Below are 20,805 nucleotides of genomic sequence, written 5' to 3'. Positions count from 1 at the left end.
TCCCCGACAAGGCTCCATTCCCGAGGGCAGCATTCTGGAAAAGCTCTTCAAGAAAACAGCAGACCACGAAGCCATTCCCAGACTTGCAGGGATGGGGCCTCCGAAGAAGGCAGGGCTCATCCCCTACAACCCATTCCCCAGAGGCCTGCCACTCACAATCCCGGAGAACGTCTGCTATTCTGCCATCTGCCCGCTCAAACTTGGCCAAACTGCAGAGACAATCGTCAGCACGCTTCTCTGCGAATTTGGGCTGGAAGCTGAGCCCATGGTGCAAACCAGCTGCTACGAGCAAGTCAAGCATGTTTTCCCGCTGAAGGAGAGGCCTCCCGTGGGCTCCTCGATGTCTGCGGAGCCCTCCTCGAGCCACAGCTTGCTCAACCGCTGGGAAAAAAGGATAAGCCACTCAAGCTCGTCAGGGGAGAACAACCTACTTGCACACGAAGGGAGCAGCCTGCTTTCCAAGTGGGAGAGCAAACATTGCATCTTCAAGAGCAAGAGTCCCGATCGACTTAAAGATCTGGAGCTCCTGGCTTGTGCTCATGTGCCGGACCCCTGTGAGATCCAGCGGCTGGCCAACCACATCATGCTGAGTGTCATCAAGGAGCTGATCACGTTCCGGCCCAAAGGTGAGTCTGAGGTCTCATAGGAACATAAGAAGTTGGCTTCTCCCTGTGCCACACCCTTGGTCCATCTAGCTCAATATTGTCTACAATGACCAACAGCAGCTCTCTTTCTGGCAGAAGTCTCTCCCAGAGAGATGCTGCCAGGAAGTGAACCCAGGACCTCCTGCCTGCACTTATACAGATGCTCTTTCACCAAGCTACGGCTTCAGCCTCTAAGGGGAATATCTTACAAAACTCTCATGTAGTCCCCATACAATTGCAAACCAAGGTAGAATCTGCTTAGCAAAGGGGATAATTCATGCTTGCTATGCCAGGACCCACCCCCACCCCCATACAGTGGGGACTAGCTTCAAACAGGTCATGACTGATTGATTGATTAAGTGCCATCAACTCTGAGTCGACTTTATGACCACAGATAAATTCTCTCCAGGATGATCAACTTGGCCTTTAGGGTCTCTCAGTAGTGCATTCATTGTTGTAATCAAGTCCATCCACCTTGCTGCTGGCCGTCCTCTTCTTCTCTTTCCTTAAATTTCCCCCAGGATTATGGACTTCTCAAGGGAGCTGGGTCTTTGCATAATGTGTCCGAAGTAGGATAGTTTGAGCCTGGTCATTTGTGCCTTGAGTGAAAATTCTGGATTGATTTGTTCTAGGATCCATTGGTTGGTTTTCCTGGCTGTCCATGGTCTCCTCCAAAGTCTTCTCCAGCACCCAAGTTCAAAAGTGTCAATGCTGTTCCTATCTTGCTCCTTCAAAGCCCAGCTTTCGCATCCATTGAGTTGCACCAGAGAAAAACCATTGTCCGAATGATTCTAACCTTTGTAGGTATAGACACATCACGGCATCTAAATATCCTGGGCTGTGCCCAGCTGATATTAAGTTAGGGCTCAACTATCACACAGGACGGAAATCCGGCCCAATACATGTCAAAGGAGGAAACACTTCCCATCTCGATTCTGATTTTGAAAGGAGATATTATCCTCTATAAAACAAAACAAAGAGAGGAGCTTAGAGAGCTGAGTCAGACGCTTGGTCTCTCCAGCTCAGAATTGTCTACTCTGACTGGCAGCAGCTCTCCAAGGGAAGAGATCCTTTGACTTGGAGAAGCCAGTAAACCTGGGACCTTCTGTGTGGAAAGCATTTTGTCTCCCCATGGAGCTATGGATGGCCTCATATTAAGTTACACTATTAACCCATCTAATATTGTCCACTCTGACCAGCAGCTGCCGTCCAAATCTCAGGTTCAGAAATCCTATCACCTGCATATTGGTATACTGCCCAAATACAAGTCTCAGAGCAATTCATATAAAATTAAAATTCGCATCTCAATTTTATTTTTTTTAAAATCAAGGTCAATTAAAACAAAATAGGCATATATGGGGGTGGGGATGGGGGGACGGACCCAATCCTATTTATCTTAGTGCTGGATTTTAAAATTTTTAGCACGGTAGGCATGTAGCTCTGATAATGACATTTTAAAAAAAATTATTGTTATATTTATAATATTGCTTTTCTTCTGAGGAGCACAGAGCACTGTACATGGTCATGTTTATCCTTACAACAACCCTGTGAGGTAGGTTAGTCTGAGACATAAGTGGCTGGCCCAAAGTCACCCAGTGAGTTTCATGGTTGAATGGGGATTTGAACTCGGGTCTCCCCAGTCCAACACTCTAATCACTACACCACACTGGCTCTTGTATAAGGCTACCCAGTGAGCCAATGACCAGGCTGAGATGTAATCCAGACTCGATTCATAGTGCTGGAGGGGTTATAGCTCAGGTGAAGAGCACCACTTTGCTTGCAGAAGCTCCCAGGTTCAATCCCTGCCTGGCAGCATCTCTAGGTTGGGCTGGAAAGACCTTGATCTGAAACCTTGGAGAGCTGCTGCCAGTCTGTTTAGACAATAATGAGCTGGATGGACCAAGGGTCTGACTTAGCAGAAGACAGCTTGATATGGATGGGGATGGGGCCCTCGCTCCGCGGTAGATCATCTTTTTTGCATTCAGAAGGTCCTAAATTTATGTATGTATGTATTTATTTAGCATATTTTTATACCATCCAAAAGGCAAGTTCTCTGGGCAGTTTACAAGACAATAAAAACAACCAACAAAAAGATTAACATATTTCAACAATTAAAATTTAAAAAGTTAAAACTATTAAAACACAATTAAAACAATATCTAATTAAAAGCCTAGGTGAACAAATGCGTCTTGACTGCCCTTTTAAAAGTTGTAAGAGATTCGGAGGCTCTTATTTCAGCAGGAGGCGCGTTCCAATGCCTCGGGGCAGCAATGGAGAAGGCCCGTCCCTGAGTAGCCACCAGACGAGCCGGTGGCAACTGCAGACGAACGAACCTCTCCAGATGATCTCAATGGGCAGTGTGGTTCACAGCAAATTAAATCCTTGGCAGCATCTCCAGGTATACAGGAGAACTGGTCTTTTGGTAAAGTGTGCCGTTGAGTCCGTGGCGACTCGTGGCGACCACACAGAGCCCTGTGGTTGTCTTTGGTAGAATCCAGGAGGGGTTGACCACGGCCTCCTCCTGCGCAGTCTGAGAAGATGCCTTTCTGCAGCTTCCTAGATCGCTGCTGCCCGATAGAGGTGTTTCCCATAGTCTGGGAAACAGAACAGCGGGGATTCAAACCGGCAACTTCTGGCTTGCTAGTCAAGTCATTTCCCCGCGGCGCCATTAGGTGGCAGTCAACACGAGCCGTCCCCTTTGCTAAGCAGGGTCCACCCTGCTTTGCATCTGACTACATGTGCTACAAGATATTACCTTAGGGGGTGGGGCATCAGCTCAGTGGAACAGCATCTGCTTTACATGCAGAAGGGCCCAGGCTCCCTCCCTGATACCTCCAGGTAGGGCTGGGCAAGATTCATGCCTGAAACCTTGGAAAGCTGCTTCCCGCCAGCATAGACAATACTGAGTGAAGTTGAAGCCGGTCTGTCACAGAAGAAGTTGGCTTTGTACCTTCTCAGTGGTTTGGGGGAGGTGCACGAGGATTAACACTTCCACGTTTGTTTTTCCAGACTCTTTGGCCTCTCTGCCGACATGGAGACAGGAGCTGATATGGTCCGAATCGAAGTGGCTGCAGGAACGAATCTGGAGGAGCATGTACCTGCCACCTCCCAGCAGGAAGACGTCCTCGTGCCTTGACTTGTTCTGGGAGCCTTTGACCCAGGCAGTCGTCTGCAGTCTGGTCTTAAGCATCTCAAATCCCAGCATGCGAGAAAACGCTCAGGAGAGGAACGATTTATTCGAAGGGAGTCTCTCCATGTACTGCACCGTGGATGCTTGCTGCCCGAACATGGGCTGAAGAGCCCACGGAGCCCTCCCATTAACTTAGAAGACATTGCTTTCCAGATATCAGAGGTGATCATTAGCATCCTCTGTGAGAGGAACATCTTGCAAGAGACCATCAACAGGAAAAGCTCTTCGGGGAGGAGATCCAAGCGCATTTATGTCCCGCCTCTCTGCATAGCCAACTTCGACGATGTTTATCACCTTCTTGTGAAGGAGGTTGCCAACCTGCTGTTCTTGGAAATTGAAACAAGGAGCCAACCCGGGAGCGAAGGCAAAACCAATGACATCCTGGCTCACCAGTGATTACTTTCATCTTCTTTTACTGGGGCTTCCAGAGGGGACTGTCGGGGTTCCCGAGATGTCAAAGGCATGACCTGCCTGTCCATGATGGGCCCGATGGCCCGCAAAAAGCAGAGACTCAGCTGCGTGGCTTCCAATCTGGACAATTTTATTCGCAGCCTGAAGACCGCTGAGTCAAAACATATTGTCAACAAAGTTCTGCACATCATTTTGGATTCGTTGTGGCCTGATCAGTCCCAGGAGGGCTTCACAGGGACCTTTGCTGACTCCAGGTCTCAGAACATGATGCCGTACAGAGATGCAGATCTGTCTACCAAAAAGCATCTCCTTTCTTCCTCAGTGTGCCTGCATGCTTATAAGCTTGGAGACAATGTACTTAGCTGCAATTTGGGGCTCTCCCCCAAATCTGTTGTCCTTCTGGATGTTGTCAGTGAAAAGCTGATCCGAACGCTGCTGGACAAATGTATCACGACAGAGCATTTCACCGGCACCTTTGCCTTTGACGAGTTCCCAGAAGACGAACCGATCTATGACATGAAGAAAGAAATCAGTGACGACGAACTCTTCCGGTATACAAGTCAAGAGACGAGAGCCCACAAAGTTGACTCCACTGCCTCCATTTTCACGTATGATGTTAAATACACTGAGGAACCTTGGGAGGAGTGTCAGTCGGTTCCTACGAATCGGCCTTCCTACGAATCGGCCCTCGATGTCTTAGCTCACACCCTGGTAAAGCCTGTGATGACGGAGCTCTCCCTAAGCATCGAGCACCCAAGACATGTGAAAGCATACTCAAAAAAGGGCGTGGGGTTCACGCACCCGAGCTCTAGAAAGGCACGTGGACAACCGTTCAGTGAAAAAAAGGGGCGATACAGTAGGAGTGATGCTTATTGCTCCCTGCCAATATCCAAGAAGCTAGAGCCAAGGGGACATGTTCCAGGGAGGCGCCAGTACAGAAAGAACACAGGAGAGAGGGATAAGACAGTCCTAGAGACAGCCATGCAATATAGGACGGGTGGCTCCAAGGTGGCCGCACCACCCACCGGTAGATCCATTGCAAGAAAGCCCGTATTGGCAAGTACTTCAAAGAAAACGTACCGAAAAGAAATCACAATTATGACGGGACACGGCGACCAGAGCCAGCCCCCACCCACATTTTCTACTGTTTATTCTGCCATCTTTCTGGAGGAAGTGATTTCTCAGCTCTTGATCAAGATCTTTTCTTCCATCTGCACCAAATACGACAGTAACTCCTGTATCGACCTGAACGAGATGAACAGATTGTTTGTGAACACTCTGGTGGAACAATTTAGTAAGGCCGGTGTTGGGATTCTGTGGAGGGCTGAAGAGAAGGCGTACTTCCCACTGGTGGACAGTCGAACGATCCAGAAAATAGTCAACTCTATTTTGCAAGAGTTTGGGTTCCAGTTAGCTGCCGATAGGCACAATGGGAATGATATGGACGCTATGGCTGAGCGAACAGCTGAGATCATCCTAATGGAAATTCTGGATTACCAGCTGCCCCCACCGGTGTGCCAGCGTCTGTCCCAGAGTGCCTACAAACACTTAAACGCTGAAAGAATCATCCAGAGAATTGAGCACTGCATGTGCTTTCCTAAGGTCCAAGTGAAAAGGAAACCGCCTCCAACGTATGTTACCGTATTATCCCAGAAGTATTTGGAAAGGGTGGTAAATTGACTCGTAAATCAACTATTCCCACCTTGTAAGAGCCCTTCATGGAAGCAAGAAAAGTGCGAGAAGCCAGAAGTGGATTCTGATGAGCTTTGCTCCTACATGCTCAATGAAGTGATGTCGTCCATTTCGCAACACAAAATCTGGGTGGCCAAGAAGGACGACCGGTGCCGTTTACATTCTGAGAAGGAGATTCAGGGCATGGTTAATGCCATGTATAAGAACATGTTAAAGAAGTGTGGCTCACAGTTGTCTATACAGAAGGACGTGAAGTGCCGAAACGCTGCTTTCGTCGATAGCATGACCAGCTTCATCATTCAAGAAATTTCCAAACATCACCTCCAAACATTCCTCTCTAAAGATGAACACCCTCCAGGAAGCCCCAGTGCAGAAGATTTGTCTGAGAACATTGTCAGGACGGTTCTGGATAGCATCGGCAAGCCCTCGGCAGCTCACACAGGAGTCTTCCCTGCCAAATTCTTGGAAGAAATCGTGTCCAGGGTTTTATCCAAGGTCCTCTGTGTTTCGACGGACAGGAAAGAAGGCCGTGCGAACGGGAGCTTGCCGTGCGAAGATGAACTTGCCAAGGTGGTGAAGAAGTTGGCCAGTTCAATCAACTTGCAGTTTGGCAAAGCTACTGTCTCCAGGCCACCCAAAGGAGAGGATCAGAGTTTGGAGGGGCCCTTGACGGATGTCATGGATGATGTTGTGGACTCTGTTTGCAAAAAAATATCAAGAGAGAGAGATTTGCGCTCAGAACATGACTTTGACTACATGAAGGACTGTACCCTCTTTGAAAATGTTAAGCAGTTGGTTGGAAAGGGTATCTCAGACTATCTCCTCCATCCATTGTTTTCTGGAGATCTGCCCAAGGCTTCCTCTTCAACTCTGCTTCGTGAGGACGATTCAGAAAACTCTGGTGATGAGTTCAAGGAAATCCAAGAGAGTAGATCCCCCTTTAGCACCTTCTTGTCATCAGGACTCCTAAAAGATATAATTACTGGTCTGTTATCAAAAATCTTCCATTCTACACTTCCCAGAAAGGCTACATCTCCTTCAGATAAAAGACTCCCATCAGAATCTGAACTCAGAAGACTCTCTACCCAACTACTCGATGATGTCCGAATGAAGCTGTTAAAACATGAAATCAGAGTGACGAAAGAAACACTCCCGGAACAGTACGAATACTCCGATGAAGATGTCCAGAACATAACGGACTCTCTGTGCAGCAAGATCATACAGAAATCTGGCTCTCTGGAAGCTGTCCAGAGTGATGTGAGAAACAAGAGCAGCTTTCTTATCAACCGAATTGCTGGCTTTCTCATCGGAGAGCTCCTTCAAAAGCACGTCCAGCCTTTTGTATCTGGACAGGAGTAGGGGTGTGCACGGATCGGTTCGGAGGCCATTCTACTGGCCTCCGAACCGGTCTGGAGAAGGGGTGGTTTTGGTTTGGGAGGGTTAGGGTGGGGGGTTCCATTAAGGGCGGGGGGGCTTTACTTACCCCTCCCACCCTTTGCTGCTTTGGCGCCGTAAATATTGCAAGAAATCCGGGCGGCAGGATCCCTCGCCGCCCGCTTCTATTACTAATTATGGCTCTGCTCCTCCTCATTTTAAAAATCGGGGGGCGGCAGGGTGCTTCCCTGCCACCCCCTCGAAGCCCCCTGCTGCCGCTGAAGCCCACTTAAATCTCGCCCGGACCGGAGGAGAAACCGCGCTCGGGCGGGCGGCAGCGAGATGTCCGTCTGCCTGCCCGCTCCCTGCCTTGCCAAGTGCGAAGTGCAGGGAGCCTTCTGCGCACGCGCGAAGAAGGAACTAGGAAGCCTTCTTCGCGCGTGCGCAGAAGGCTCCCTGCACTTTGCACTCGGCAAGGCAGGGAGCGGGCAGGCAGACGGACATCTCGCTGCCGCCCGCCCGAGCGCGGTTTCTCCTCCGGTCCGGGCGAGATTTAAGTGGGCTTCAGCGGCAGCAGGGGGCTTCGAGGGGGTGGCAGGGAAGCACCCTGCCGCCCCCCGATTTTTAAAATGAGGAGGAGCAGAGCCATAATTAGTAATAGAAGCGGGCGGCGAGGGATCCTGCCACCCGGATTTCTTGCAATATTTATGGCGCCAAAGCAGCAAAGGGTGGGAGGGGTAAGTAAAGCCCCCCCCGCCCTTAATGGACCCCCCCACCCCAGCTCCGAACTGCAGCTCCGCGGTCCGGTGCACACCACTAGACAGGAGTCTCCCACTTGGGACCGAGCTGCCGCAGGGGATTTTATGGGAAGATTCAAAGTGTATAAAAGCACTATTAAACCCTTGGATCTAAGGTCAGAAGCACAGGAAACCAGGAGAAGTCCATCTATTACTAACTCCCTAGGAGAAATAATTCATGAGTTGTGCTGTAAGCTCTCGGATACTTTATCAGACGACCCACTTGGAGCCTCTGGGGATGATGTGGGGAGCACAGCTGTGAGGCTGGCCAAATCGCTGACCAAAAAGCTTGTCAAAGGTCAGTTCAGTGTCCAGGAAAGCCCAGAACTGGATCTGGGCTCCGCTCCAGAAGGGGAGTGGAAGCCACCTTACAAGGAAACACCATCCGATGAAGACAGTGAAGACGAGAGGGATACTTCATCGTATCAAATGGCCAGTATGAAGAACCAGCAGACCACCAGCTTCAGTCTGCATGCCCAATCAATATGGCAGAAACAAAATGCCTCATCGAGAAGAGGCTGATGGTTGGCCCTGATAGCCCTCTGATGAGGGCCCCAGTGCCCTACACCACCACACTTTCCTACCCAGTGTTGGAGGCCATTGTTGATCGGCTGCTGGTGCGGGTTTCCCCGGACTCCTCTAGCTCAGCCACAGGCTCAGGCGAAAAAGATGGCCCGTTTGGATCGGAGCTGCGCGACAAGGTGGCCCCAATCAAAAAAGACATCATGGCAACTGTTCTGAGGCAGGCCATTTGGATCAGTTCTTACGGCAACGAGAGAGAAACCTGCATTTCGGAAGAAGCCCTGGAGAGCATGGTGGAGTCCGTGTACTGCGACGTTCTGCACGAAATTCTCTTGCAGCAACCCCTGCAGGAAGACCGGGAAAGCTTAAGCAACCTGTATGTGACCAAAATTGCCTGCTTCATCATTAATGAAATGTTCAAGTATCACCTCCAGTCATTAACACTGGAAAAAACTCCCGCTCCGGTCTCCACCTCTGTCAGTCACCTCCCAGTCTCTTGCATGACCGTTTTCCCTTGCAGCCTGTTGGAAGAGATGCTCAAACAGCTTCTGATGAAAATATTCCCTAGTCCAGAGAGCATTGCTGCCTACACAGGAAGCCAGGCCGACTTCTCCGATTCAGATTTCATCGAGATGGCCACGAATCTAAAAAGCTATGTCATCAACGAGATTTCAGCGCATGAAATCAAGCTGGAAAATGTTCCCAAGCGAGTCCCAGACATGGATCAAGAAACAGAGGAAGACATTGCTGGTTCAGTATACAACCAGATTTTGCAGAAGACTGATTCCCAAAGCCAGCTTCAGAATACTCTCACCAACCAAGGGAATGCCACTGTCTACGAAGTGGCCAATGTGCTCATCAGAGAAATTCTAAATTTCCACCTCCACCCCTTTTTAAGTGGCAATGATTCGTCCGACAGTGAAAGCACTCCAAGCCAGCAAGTAGACCAACCATTTTCACACCACATCTACTCTGCCGGGTTTCTAGAGGACGTGGTTGTTGCCTTCTTCTGCAAAATGCTGACGTCGCCAAACATTCTGGCGTGTTCCCAAGAGTTCAGTTTATCGGAAAATGAATTGAGGTGCTTAGTTCTCAAGCTGGTACATGCTTTGATCAATGAATTCAAAGCAGCAGGCATCAAGGTGATTCAGAGTGCAGATGAAGCTTCACCCTTCCCACAGGTAACCGCCGAAGACATGATCGAGACAGCCAGCTGCATTTACCAAGCCCTATTGCAAACCTTTGGATCAGAGTTTGATCTTTTTAAGGCTTTCCAGTGTAACAGCTACATGTTGGCAGAAAAACTAGCCCCTTTAATAGAGAGAGAGATTGCTGCATACCGGTTCCAGCCCCTGTTTACTGGTGATACGACACCCTACTTGTTTTCGTGTTTGGATATGGAGACAATTGTTGACCGAGTGGAAACTATCCTGCCAGAAACCACAACTTCCCCCAGTAATGTATTTGGAGAGATGTTTTCCAAGGTGCTACAAAGGATATTTCCATCATGGGTCCCCAGGCATTCATTGGAGTCTTGTGTCCCAGAGGAACATGAGCCCACTGTGTGCAAAGTGGAGAGGAGACGTTCCCCCACAAAGGAAGAACCAAGTTTCAAGGCAGACAAAAGCATTACAAACTTGGTGAAAGATATTTACAAAAATATCTGCATAAAATCTTTGTCTCCAAGCATAAAGTATGGCAACCAGGAGTTCTCAGGATTTACCAATAAGTCAAGAGATGAGAATCGTATTTCCGAATCGTTACGGCCTTCCAGTCAACCTAATCTACGTTCCGTGCTGGCTTCAAAAATGGCTGGCTGGACAATCCACCATGTGAAACTAGGGGAAGCAGAATCGCAGCCCTTACAGGCTGAGGATAGAGTCGATATTTATTCGTCTTCGTTCTTGAAGGACATCTTTAGCGGACTTGTAAGCAAACTGATCTCATCTAGCACCAATGTATGTGTGGAGGAGAAAAAAGAGGCTGAAGCGGGACCGTCCATCAGAAACTTAGTTGAAAACATTCTGAGGGAGTTTGCAAAGTCTCCTGTTAAAGTCATGCAGATTCCCGAAGGAGGGCAGGCTTTCCCAGCTGTGGACCAGTGCGAAGTTGCTAAAATTGTCCATGCTGCTTTGTGTGGGATCTTGCAAGAGTGGGGGTCCAGGACCCCTATCTGCAGAGACAAGGAAAGTGATCATGCATTAGCAGAGAGATTAGCCAGTGCCATCAAGAAAGAGATTTTAGGCTACCAGATCAAGGGAATGGCGGCCAAGATGCCCGAAAGCCCAGTCTCCAAACCTTTTGAATTTGGAGAGATGGCGAAGAAGGTGCTGATGGAGATCAGGAAAATCAACACTCCCTGCCAAACGAGTACACCGTATCCACTTTTGGTGTCTCAGCGAATCATACACGACATCCTTGCAGCCCTGTTAGCCAAAATCCTTCCTCTTCCTACAACGGCATCTACATCCAGTGATAGAGAGGACAAGTGCGCTGAATTTGATTTTATTCACATGAAGCTCCTCAGCAGAGTCATGGCGGAAATTGCAAAGGACAAGAACACTGAGGTCCAGTATCTTGAGAAGTGCCAGCCCAACTACACCGTCAGCCAAACTGTAGCCAACTCTGTCTACTGCAATCTTTTGCCCGAGTTTGGGTCCACACCAGCAATTGAGAAGTGCATTAAAGCAGGCTGCACTATCCTTGCTAAGAGGATTGCTGACTTTGTGATCAAAGAGATCTCCGGGAATCAGATGCAGACGTACTTTTCAGATGAACTAACCCGACAGGGGGAAGCTGAATCCGAGAAGAGTCTGGAGGATGAGTATGGAGATATCCCTGAGACATTGCAGAGTGGGATTGCTCTGCGATCGCACCTCAAGGGGTTGTCTTCTATCATCATAGAAGAGGTTGCAGCAAAATTTCTCTCTAAGTTGTTCAACGCCCTTCCCTTGGATGACATCGACTCACGAAGTATTTCTTCCATGAAGGAGGTTGCCAGGAGAATAATTAACTCTATACAAGGTCTTATTTCAAAGAACAAACTGAAGGTTTGGCAACAGGACAATATGGAGGACTTGGGCTCGGAAGATAGCCGGGCTGTTGGGGAGGTGGTCAATTCTGTGTACACAGACATCATCAAGCATTCCAGCTCAGACACTTCCCTGTACGATGACTTAACCAACGAGAATAAAGACTTCATCAACCGAGTAGCTTGCGTCATGGTGAGCGAAATCGCCAGGCATGATTTCCAGCCATCCTCTGAATCGGAGGATGAGGTGTCCAGCCCCAGCACTGCGATAAAGCTTGAAACAGACAAGATCATCCAGAAATTTCTTAGCGACATGGAGGCGGAGAAAGTCAGGAAGCAGAACTCAAAGGCCTCACAGGCCCCAGAGCCCTCAGAGTCCCAGATCCCCACGGTTTCTGTGCTCTTCATGGAAGAGGTCCTCAGCCGTCTCTTGACCAAAATTCTATTTGCGCTAGAGGATTTTGGAATAATCACGATCAAGACTTTGTCCAGAGTGGATGTGAATGACATTGCCGACCAGCTGAAGTCGTCTGTGGAGAAAGAGATGTCAAAGAATAAGATCAACCTGGTGACCGCCAACGGCCAGCCAACGCTGGATCCACAAGATGAAGACAAAGTCAACCAAGTTGTGCACTCCATTTTCAGCAATGTCCTGAATAAATCTGGCTCCCAGCAAGAGATGTATGAAGACATCACCAAATCCAAGGGGATCTTTCCCGAACAAGTGGCCAGCATTATCATTAACGAGATCTCCAGCTGTAGCATTAGCAATCCTTTTGCTGAGAATATAGAAAACGAGACGTACAGTGCACTGGAACTTGACCAGATTGTTGACAAAGTTCTTGCACAAGTCAGCTTCAGAGAGGGGCCGGAGGAATACCCTTCTTTCCCTGAGCTGTCCAATCTGCCATATCCGCAAGAAGAAGTGGTTCTGTCATCGGAAAAATTGCCTAAAATAGTCCCCTATCTCGGTCATACACCCTTAAAAATTGACCCGGACATCGTTTCAGACCATTTAGCTATGATATCCATCAAAACAGAACCTCTGGAGAAGATGAAAAAGACATGTTTATCCAGGATAGGCATGAGCCTAACAGAATTAAGAAGGGCATCTGCTTCAGGGAAGAGCATTGCAATTGATCTGAAAGTTCCAGATCTGGAGAGAAAGAAGGAACGGCGGCCATCCTTAGATATGGCTGGGCGCCTTGGAGTGAAGCCAAAGGAGGTAAGAGGAGGCAGATCAGTAGCATAGTGCCACACCAATTCCTTCTTATACAACTTCTTCCAGGGACCTCTTTCCATGTTACACAGAACTTCATGCGGAATACAGTTCCAAAGGTATTCTAGGTTAACCCCCATGATGTAGTTGCAAATTCAGAAGTGTGGGCATTCTCCATGGCCACCTCTGTAGCCACGCCCAGCCCGACAGCCATGGCCACCCCAACGGACACCCCGCCCCACTTAAACAGAAGCAATAATTTGTGGGGTTCTGTTACAAGCAGTCAAGGATGGTTCCCTCATCTTACAAAGCTTGAACCTTGTGTGGTTCTTCACCCAGAAGAGCAGTCTGGATGGTCAGCCACAAAGGGTGGAGGAGACTCTTTGTAACAGAAGGCAGGAAGAATAGCCATAAAATCCATTGTCTTCCAAGAATAAGTCTAGTCACAAACTGTTGCAATAGCAAGAACAGCCTATGATTTCTATTTAGAAAGCTTTGCGTTCCTGAATATAAGAACATAAGAACAGCCCTACTGGATCAGGCCCAAGGAGGCTCTTCTAGTCCAGCATCCTGTTTCACACAGTAGCCCATCAGATGTCACTGGAAGCCTACAGGCAGGAGTTGAGGGCATGCCCTCTCTCCTGCTGTGACTCCCCTGCAACTGGGACTCAGAGGCATCCTGCCTCTGAGGCTGGAGGTGGCCTGTAGCCCTCCATTGTCAAGTAGCCGTTGACAGACCTCTCCTCCATGAAGTTAGCCAAACCCCTCTTTAAGCCATCCAAGCTGTTGGCTGTCACCACATCTTGTGGCAGAGAATTCTACAAGCTGATTATGTGTTGTGTGAAAAAGGTCTTTGGTTTGTTGACCTTAATTTCCTGGCAATCCATTTCATGGGATGACCCCTGGTTCTAGTGTTATGGGAAAGGGAGAAGAATTTCTCTGAATCCACTTTCTCCACACCATGTATGATTTTATAGACCTCTATCATGTCTCCCCAGAGTCGTCTTTTTTCTAAACTAAACAGCCACAGGTGTTGTAGCCTTGCCTCATAAGAAAGGTGCTCTAGGCCCCTGATCATCTGGGTTGCCCTCTTCTGCACCTTTTCCAGTTCTACAATGTCCATGTGGTGACCAGAATTGTACACAGTACTCCAGGTGTGGCTGCACCATAGTTTTGTATAAGGGCATTATAATATTAGCCATTTTATTTCCAATCCCCTTCCTAATGTCCCTAGCACGGAATTGGCCTTTTTCGCAGCTGCCGCACATTGAGTCGACACTTTCAAGGAGCTGTCCACCACAACCCCAAGATCCCCCTCCTGGTCAGTCACTGACAGCTAAGATTCCATCAGCGTATACTGGAAGTTGGGTTTTTCTGTCCCAATGTGCATCACTTTACACTTGCCAACACTAAACCGCATTTGCCATTTTGTCGCCCACTCACCCAGTTTAGAGAGATCCTTTTGGAGCTCCTCACAATCCGTTTTGGATTCCACTGCCTGAAAGAGTTTGGTATCATCTGCAAATCTGGCCACCTCGTTGCTTACCCCAACTTCCTGCTGAGACCCTAGAAGAAGAAAAATACTGGGACTGAGTCCTTGCAGCACCATGCCGCTGGTTAACCGTTTCCTCTGGTTAACTTGTAGAGAATCCAGAAGAAGATGTCAGTCTATTGCAATCCCATGCCTTTTTGGACCCTGTTTGTGGCAGTAGTTCTATATCGGTTCTATTAAAAGGCAACTGCTGTGCCAGCCTCTCCAGGGAAAAGCCCTGCGGGATCAGGCCCAAAGCCTCACTAGTCCAGCATCCTGTTTCCCAGATTGGTCCACCAAATGTCTCGGGGGGCCCCCAAGCAAGAGAGGAAGGCATGCCCTCTCTCCTGCTGCTACTCCCTTGTCTTCAGAGGCACCCTGCCTCTGAGCCTGGATACAGCCTATAGCCTTCAAGACAATTCTCCATTAAGGCTTATCCTCCAAGTACTTCTCTACTCTTTTAAAGCCAACCAAGCTAATGGCCATCATCGCACCTTGTGGCAGTGAATTCCAGAGTTTAATCATAAACTTTGTGAAACAATGTTTTTTGGGGGGCAATTCCAAGGGTAACAGATTCAGGCATGCTATCACTATCCATAGTAAGCAGTAGCTTTTCAATGACTATAGCCATAAACATTTTTTCCCCAAGCTTTATATACCAAGCTATCTCCTACTATGAAGTCTTTTTTTTTTTTTTTACAAAACCCTTAAATATTATAGAGTCGGAAATGTACAAAATAGGTTGGTAAATGGAATCAGAAGTGATGATTCAGAAATGACATCATGACGGAAATGATGTCCAAAAATTCTGATCCCGTTACTGACATATTCTGCACATTTCAGTCACTATCTGTAATATCTGAGGGTTTTGCAAAAAAGATGGCTTTGTAGGAGATGTTTCTTTGCCAGTCGGTATATATAATATTAACTTGAAATGTTGCTTATGGCCACTGTCATTGAAAAAATGGTAACGTGCCTGATTCTGTTACCCTTGGAATTGCCCATTTAACCATTCTAAATCTCTTGCCAATCAGTTTCATGGGATGACCCCTTGCTCCAGTGTTGTGAGAGAGGGAGAAGAACTTCTCTCTACATGCTCTCTCCATACCATGCATAAATTGATCAGCCTCAATCATGTCTCCCCTTAGTTGCCCCCCCCTTTTTTTTGCTGCTCCTCCTACTCTGACCTGGATCATGAGAATAAGCCCACTGAATATTCTGGGCCAGTCATTTCTCTCTCAGCCTAGTCTACCTCCCAGGGTTATTGTGAGGAGAAACAGAACTATCCGCACCGCTCTGGGCTCTTTGGAGATCAATGTGATAAATAAATAAATAAATAAATGTAACACATTTTTAAATAACTCCAATAACCAGGTCTCAAGGCAGTCCACAAGGAATTAAAACAGCTATAAACTATAGAATCAATGGTTGAAACAAAGACATTAAAAATCTAAAGTCCAATATTTAAAAAATCAACTGAAAGCCTGACTGAGCAGGTGTGTCTTCAGAGTTCTCCTAAAAGCCATCCGAGAGGACAGCAAGCGCATCCCAAAGCCCTGGAGCAACTACAGAAAAGGGTTGCCGCTGAGTCACCACCAGATAAGCCAGTGGCAACCTCCCCGAATGGTCTTAATAGATGGTGGGACACCTAACAAAAAAGCTGTTCTCTTAGCCTCCTCTGTCCTCTTTGCGGACCCAGAAAGTCTGCAAGGGGGACATTCTGATCAGCTTGGGCCTCACCCCTTTCGTTCCAGGTGGTCTGCAGAAACTCCTTCCAAACTCTGATGAAACCAGACATCACCAAGGTGGAGCTCCTGAAGGACGTTGAAGACAAACAGGACCTCACACTTCGTCTTGTGGCACACGATATCGGTGACTACTTCCTCCCCAACTACAGGAAGTCGGATGAGTCCAAAAGCAAAGATGAGGAACGAGTGGTGCGGGAGCACCGATCCTTTTATTTCGAAGGACCGCTGAACGCAGTACAGGACGAAAGCATGGCTCCCACTGTGAGTAAGCGGTGTGGGAAAGGAAGTCCTGGGTAGCTGCTGGGGCGTATCGGTGTGCCCGCTTCGCATCCATGGGCCGGGGTGGGCCAAGGCTTGCAGAGGGCCCGTATCGAAGTACAAAGAACAAAAAGAGAAAAGCTTTGATTTCCAAAATACTTCAGACTGCTTAAGTCTGAGGCTTTCTCAGCTTCTGGTCACAGATAAAAAGAAACAGTCAGTACTTCACAAGATTGCTTCCAAAGATCACTCACAGCTGGTGTTTAGAGTGGCACACTTTTAAAATCGTGGTTACCCAGCTGGAAGAAGAATTCAAAAAGTAATACCCCCCCCCGCCAGGTGCAAGAAACCTTTAAAAGCACCTTTATAGGGTACAGAGACTTCTACAGAGCCCTGGCTGGATAAAAGGGCTCAGGTTCAGTTGCTCTTTGTTACGTTACAGATAAAAACACAACACACACAATAAGGATTTGCAGTAGCACAAATCAAAAGAAATCTAACGCAGGCTCCCTAACAAATGGTTCCCTAGCTAAACAGTTCCCCGAAGCCAAAGCCCTGGCTTCCCTCCTAAACTCACAAAATCCACGGTAGAGACTTCAGGCCCCTACAGAGCTCCTGGTTGCCGCCATTGTCCAGCCAGACAACCTGTTGTTCACCCTGCCTGGCTCCAACTGAGCACAAAGGACCCCCTTCACTTCCTGCCAGCAGACCCTCTAGGTCCTGGTCACTGCATCGTCACCATGTGCTGAGTGGCTGATCCCTAGAGGTCCCTGCCTGACAGACAGGACAGGGCTCATTTCCGGTTCACTTCACAGGGTTCACTTCCGGTTCACTGCCTGGGATGGGAGGGCTGATCACCACAGCGTGTAATCTGGAAAGTGCCCAGGAGGAACGCATACCTCCCCAGGCCGTTTTGTGAGGGAAGGGGTCAGCAGCACCCTGGCTTTGCTTAACACCCAGGAGTGCTGTGACACTCGAAAGCTCGCTCACTGACTCCTTTGGGCCATTCCCATTGCTCTGGTGGGGGGAAAAGCTCCGGGACTCTGTTGGGGGGCGGTCTGCAAAGCAACGCGCGGTCAGAGCTGTGCGCAAGCCCAGCAGCGCAGCCGTACTCTCTTCTCGCCCTGAAACAGGACACGCCCAGCAAGACCCTCCTGGCCCGAGCGTCCAGCAGCCTCACCCGGAAACGGAGCCTCTCCTTAGGCAAATGCTGCCAGGCGTTAACCTCATCCAGCAGCAGTGTCGACACAGCAGCCCCCACAGGAAAGATGCCCCCTCCGCCACAGATCGAGATCATATTGATGTCTTCGGGGAGCCGCGCCCAGTCCTCCAGAGGGGACTTTCCAACAGTAAGCCACGGACCGGGGAGCGTCTCCTCTTCCCCAGAGAGCCACACTCGTTCCCTGCCGGCACGAGACGAATGGCCATCAGGGAGCAGAGATACGGCTGCCCGTTTCGTTCCTACGTTGCTGGCCTGTAAGAGATCCCCCAGCTGGCTCACTCGGGCCAGGAAGGGCAAGTGCTACGTAAGAATGTGAGAAAGGTCTTGCCCAATCAGACCAAGGTTCATCCAGTCCAGCATCCTGGTTCCCACAGTGGCCAACCAGAGAGGAGAGCTGGTCTGGTGGCAGCCAGCATGACTTGTCCCCTTAGCTAAGCAGGGTCTGCCCCGGTTGCATATGAATGGGAGACTAGAAGTATGAGCACTGGAAGATATTCCCCCACTCAGGGGATGGAGCTGCTCTGGGAAGAGCATCTAGATTCCACATTCCCTCCCTGGTAGCAGCATCTCCAAGAGAGGGCTGAGAGAGACTCCTGCCTGCAACCTGGGAGAAGCCGCTGCCAGTCTGTGAAGACGATACTGAGCTAGATGGACCAATGGCCTGATTCGGTATATGGCAGCTTCCTCTGTTCCCTACCTTCTTTCTAAACTACTAAGGCACAAACGTTGCCGTCTTTCCTCCAACCCCCTGATCACTTTGGCGACCCTTCTCTGCCCCTTTCCCAACTCGCACAATATTAAGGTTCCTGATGACCAATATTTCCCAACTCGACAATATTTCCCAACTCCAATATTTCCCAACTCGACAATATTAAGGTTCCTGGTGACCAGAACTGTGCATAGTATTCCAAGTGTGGTCACGACACAACTTCTTATAAGAGCATCCCTAGCTTGGCAGTTTTGTTTCCCATCCCTTTCTGAATGATCCCTAGCATGGAATTTGCCTGCTACGCAGCTGCCATGCACTAGGTTGACACTTTCAGTGACCTGTCCACCATGACCACCCCTTCCCCAAAATCCTTTTCCTGGTCAGTCACTGCCAGCTCAGATCCCATCAGTGTATACGTGAAGCTGGAGTTTCTTGCCCCAATATGCACACTTGCTGACACTGAACGGCCTTTGTCATTTTAAAGCCCAGTCTTACAACCCAGTGTCACCATTCCAAACATGAGTCGCTTAAAGCCACCCATCAAAACCAGCATTCAGAAATTAAGGGAGCCACCACGAAGGAGGCCCCGCTCCTGCCTGTAACCACTGGCCAGGTTTCCGAAGGGAACCTTGGGGCCGTTCCTAAGGGAAGCCTTGGGGCCATTCATAAGTCAGACCCCAGCATGAGTCTTTTGTTCCATGCATTTGCAACCATGCTATGTTGTTTCCTTTTCCAGGCTCAAACCTCTCCACCCACGAGCACCCCCCAAGAAACGGTGCCGAACACCCCCCACACCACCACCTCGAGCGGCACAATACCATCTCTGCCCAGCTCGGAGAGGTAACACCTTGAGGGAGGCATCTGCTTTGGGGCTGGGTGTGGGGCAGCATTCCTCCGGTTCTCTTTTCTCATGCACTCGCTGGCGGGTAGCATCCCAAATCTGGGTGGGGCTGATTTGCATATTACGCAAATTATGCAGCAACTAAAGTTGCATGTACGACAGCCATGAAGGCACCACGGAGAGACCTTCAAGGCCAAGCGGAAGACCGATCAGCCTGGAGAGAATCTATCTCTGTGGTCGCTAAGAGTCGACGCCGATTTGACAGCGCTTCATCCATCAATCAATTTCGCACTTTATTTATTCGACAGATTTGTAGACTTCCCCCTCCCTTCTCTGCCCTCCCGGGCGATCGGATCCAGAGTAAAATCCGGGCAATCCGGGAAGCACATTTGAAATCCGTGTCCAGCCAGATGGAAGAGCCAAAATCTGGGGGGCGACCCTAAATTCTGGGGGACATGGCAACCCGAGTTTCAAACCCACCTACCTACCCCAGCCCAAGCCTAGGCTGAGTTCCCTCCTGCTGTTCAATGGGTAAAGGGATCTTCTAGTGCCACGTGCCTGAGGGGTAAACATCGGCAGAGGATTTAAAGAGCAGTCATAATGGGTCTTGCATACATACCAGAAAACGATGGTTCAGCCATCAGACTTACTTACTCCCTCTGTGGACGGGGCCATGATTCAGGGGTTCAACAACTGCTTAGCATGCCAAAGGTCCCGGTCCTCTGTCCCGGGCAGCATCTCTGGGTAGGGCTGGGAAAGATTCCTGCCTGAAACCTTGGAGAGCTGCTGCCAGTCTGGGTAGACGATGCTGAGCTAGATGGACCAAGGGTCTGACTCAGTATATGGCAGCTGAGCTTCCTATGTTCCTGCGCCAACCATGCCCTTTTACATTGGCAAAGGAGCAAATATGGAGTTTCACTTTCATTAAAAGCCGCCACGGAGCCATTTTTGGAAGGGCGGTATAGGAATCGAACGAATGAATACATAAAATTAACGATACTCATTTAAAAATTGTATGCTACCGTTCACTATTCCTACTTTCAGGATGGCAAAAATGTTCTTTTGTGTTTTGTTTTAATGACAAAGTTGCTTCAGGGATTTGTAGGGAGGGGAACAGTGGAGATGACTGGTGCTAGGGCACTGGCACTCGCCAATCAGTGCCTTCCACAGCCAGATTTTCTCCCCAGTTCAGACTGAGCATGCTGGAATATTGCAATAATGTTTTCTTTGTTTTCCAGAGCTCATCCCCGAAAGAGAAGGAGGTACGTTCCAGTCCTGCTGTTGCCAAAAATATTGTCTATCTCTTCACCCTCACTGGCTCTTTTAGGGTTTCCAGGAAAATTTCGCTAGAAACCAACATTTGTGGTAACAAGCATGAATTGTTCCCTTTTGCTAAGCAGGGTCTGCCCTGGTTTGCATTTGAATGGGAGACTACCTGTGTGAGCACTGTAAGATATTTCCCCCTTAGGGGATGGAGCCGTTCTGGGAAGAGCATCTACAGTAGGTTCCATGTTCCCTCCCTGGCAGCATCTCCAAGATCAGGTTGAGAGAGATTCCTGCTGCCTGCAACCTTGGAGAAGCTGCTGCCAGTCTGTGAAGACAATCCTGAGCTAGAT

General features: G+C 48.9%; 3 protein-coding genes across 11 annotated transcripts in view; 2 read left to right on the top strand and 1 right to left on the bottom strand.

Moving 5' to 3' along the window:
• The window catches only part of LOC128336042 (maestro heat-like repeat-containing protein family member 2A), a 93,058-nt gene that overhangs the window by 7,380 nt on the left and 64,873 nt on the right, over positions 1 to 20,805 (bottom strand). For all 9 annotated transcript variants that reach the window (XM_053275159.1, XM_053275165.1, XM_053275162.1 and 6 more), the window contains one exon: positions 14,324 to 14,446. The gene's annotated coding sequence lies outside the window, so the exon portion shown is untranslated. The remainder of the gene's footprint in view (positions 1 to 14,323; positions 14,447 to 20,805) is intronic.
• LOC128336123 (fibrous sheath-interacting protein 2-like) overlaps positions 1 to 20,805 on the top strand; it is a 28,123-nt gene that overhangs the window by 4,176 nt on the left and 3,142 nt on the right. Inside the window, 7 exon segments of the mRNA XM_053275308.1 lie at positions 31 to 626; positions 4,235 to 7,292; positions 8,512 to 12,886; positions 16,166 to 16,420; positions 17,551 to 17,766; positions 19,085 to 19,188; positions 20,428 to 20,451. Coding sequence (XP_053131283.1) covers positions 31 to 626; positions 4,235 to 7,292; positions 8,512 to 12,886; positions 16,166 to 16,420; positions 17,551 to 17,766; positions 19,085 to 19,188; positions 20,428 to 20,451 — 8,628 coding nt within the window.
• On the top strand, positions 47 to 4,236 carry LOC128336044 (uncharacterized). The gene is made up of 2 exons (XM_053275171.1): positions 47 to 626; positions 3,654 to 4,236. The coding sequence occupies exons 1-2, from the start codon at positions 92 to 94 to the stop codon at positions 3,938 to 3,940; spliced, it is 822 nt and encodes a 273-aa protein (XP_053131146.1). The 5' UTR covers positions 47 to 91; the 3' UTR covers positions 3,941 to 4,236.

Source organism: Hemicordylus capensis, chromosome 12 (genome assembly GCF_027244095.1).
Source record: "Hemicordylus capensis ecotype Gifberg chromosome 12, rHemCap1.1.pri, whole genome shotgun sequence".
Lineage (NCBI taxonomy): Eukaryota > Metazoa > Chordata > Lepidosauria > Squamata > Cordylidae > Hemicordylus > Hemicordylus capensis.
The sequence above is the reverse complement of the archived record's forward strand: the minus strand, read 5'-3'. Positions and strand labels throughout refer to the sequence as shown.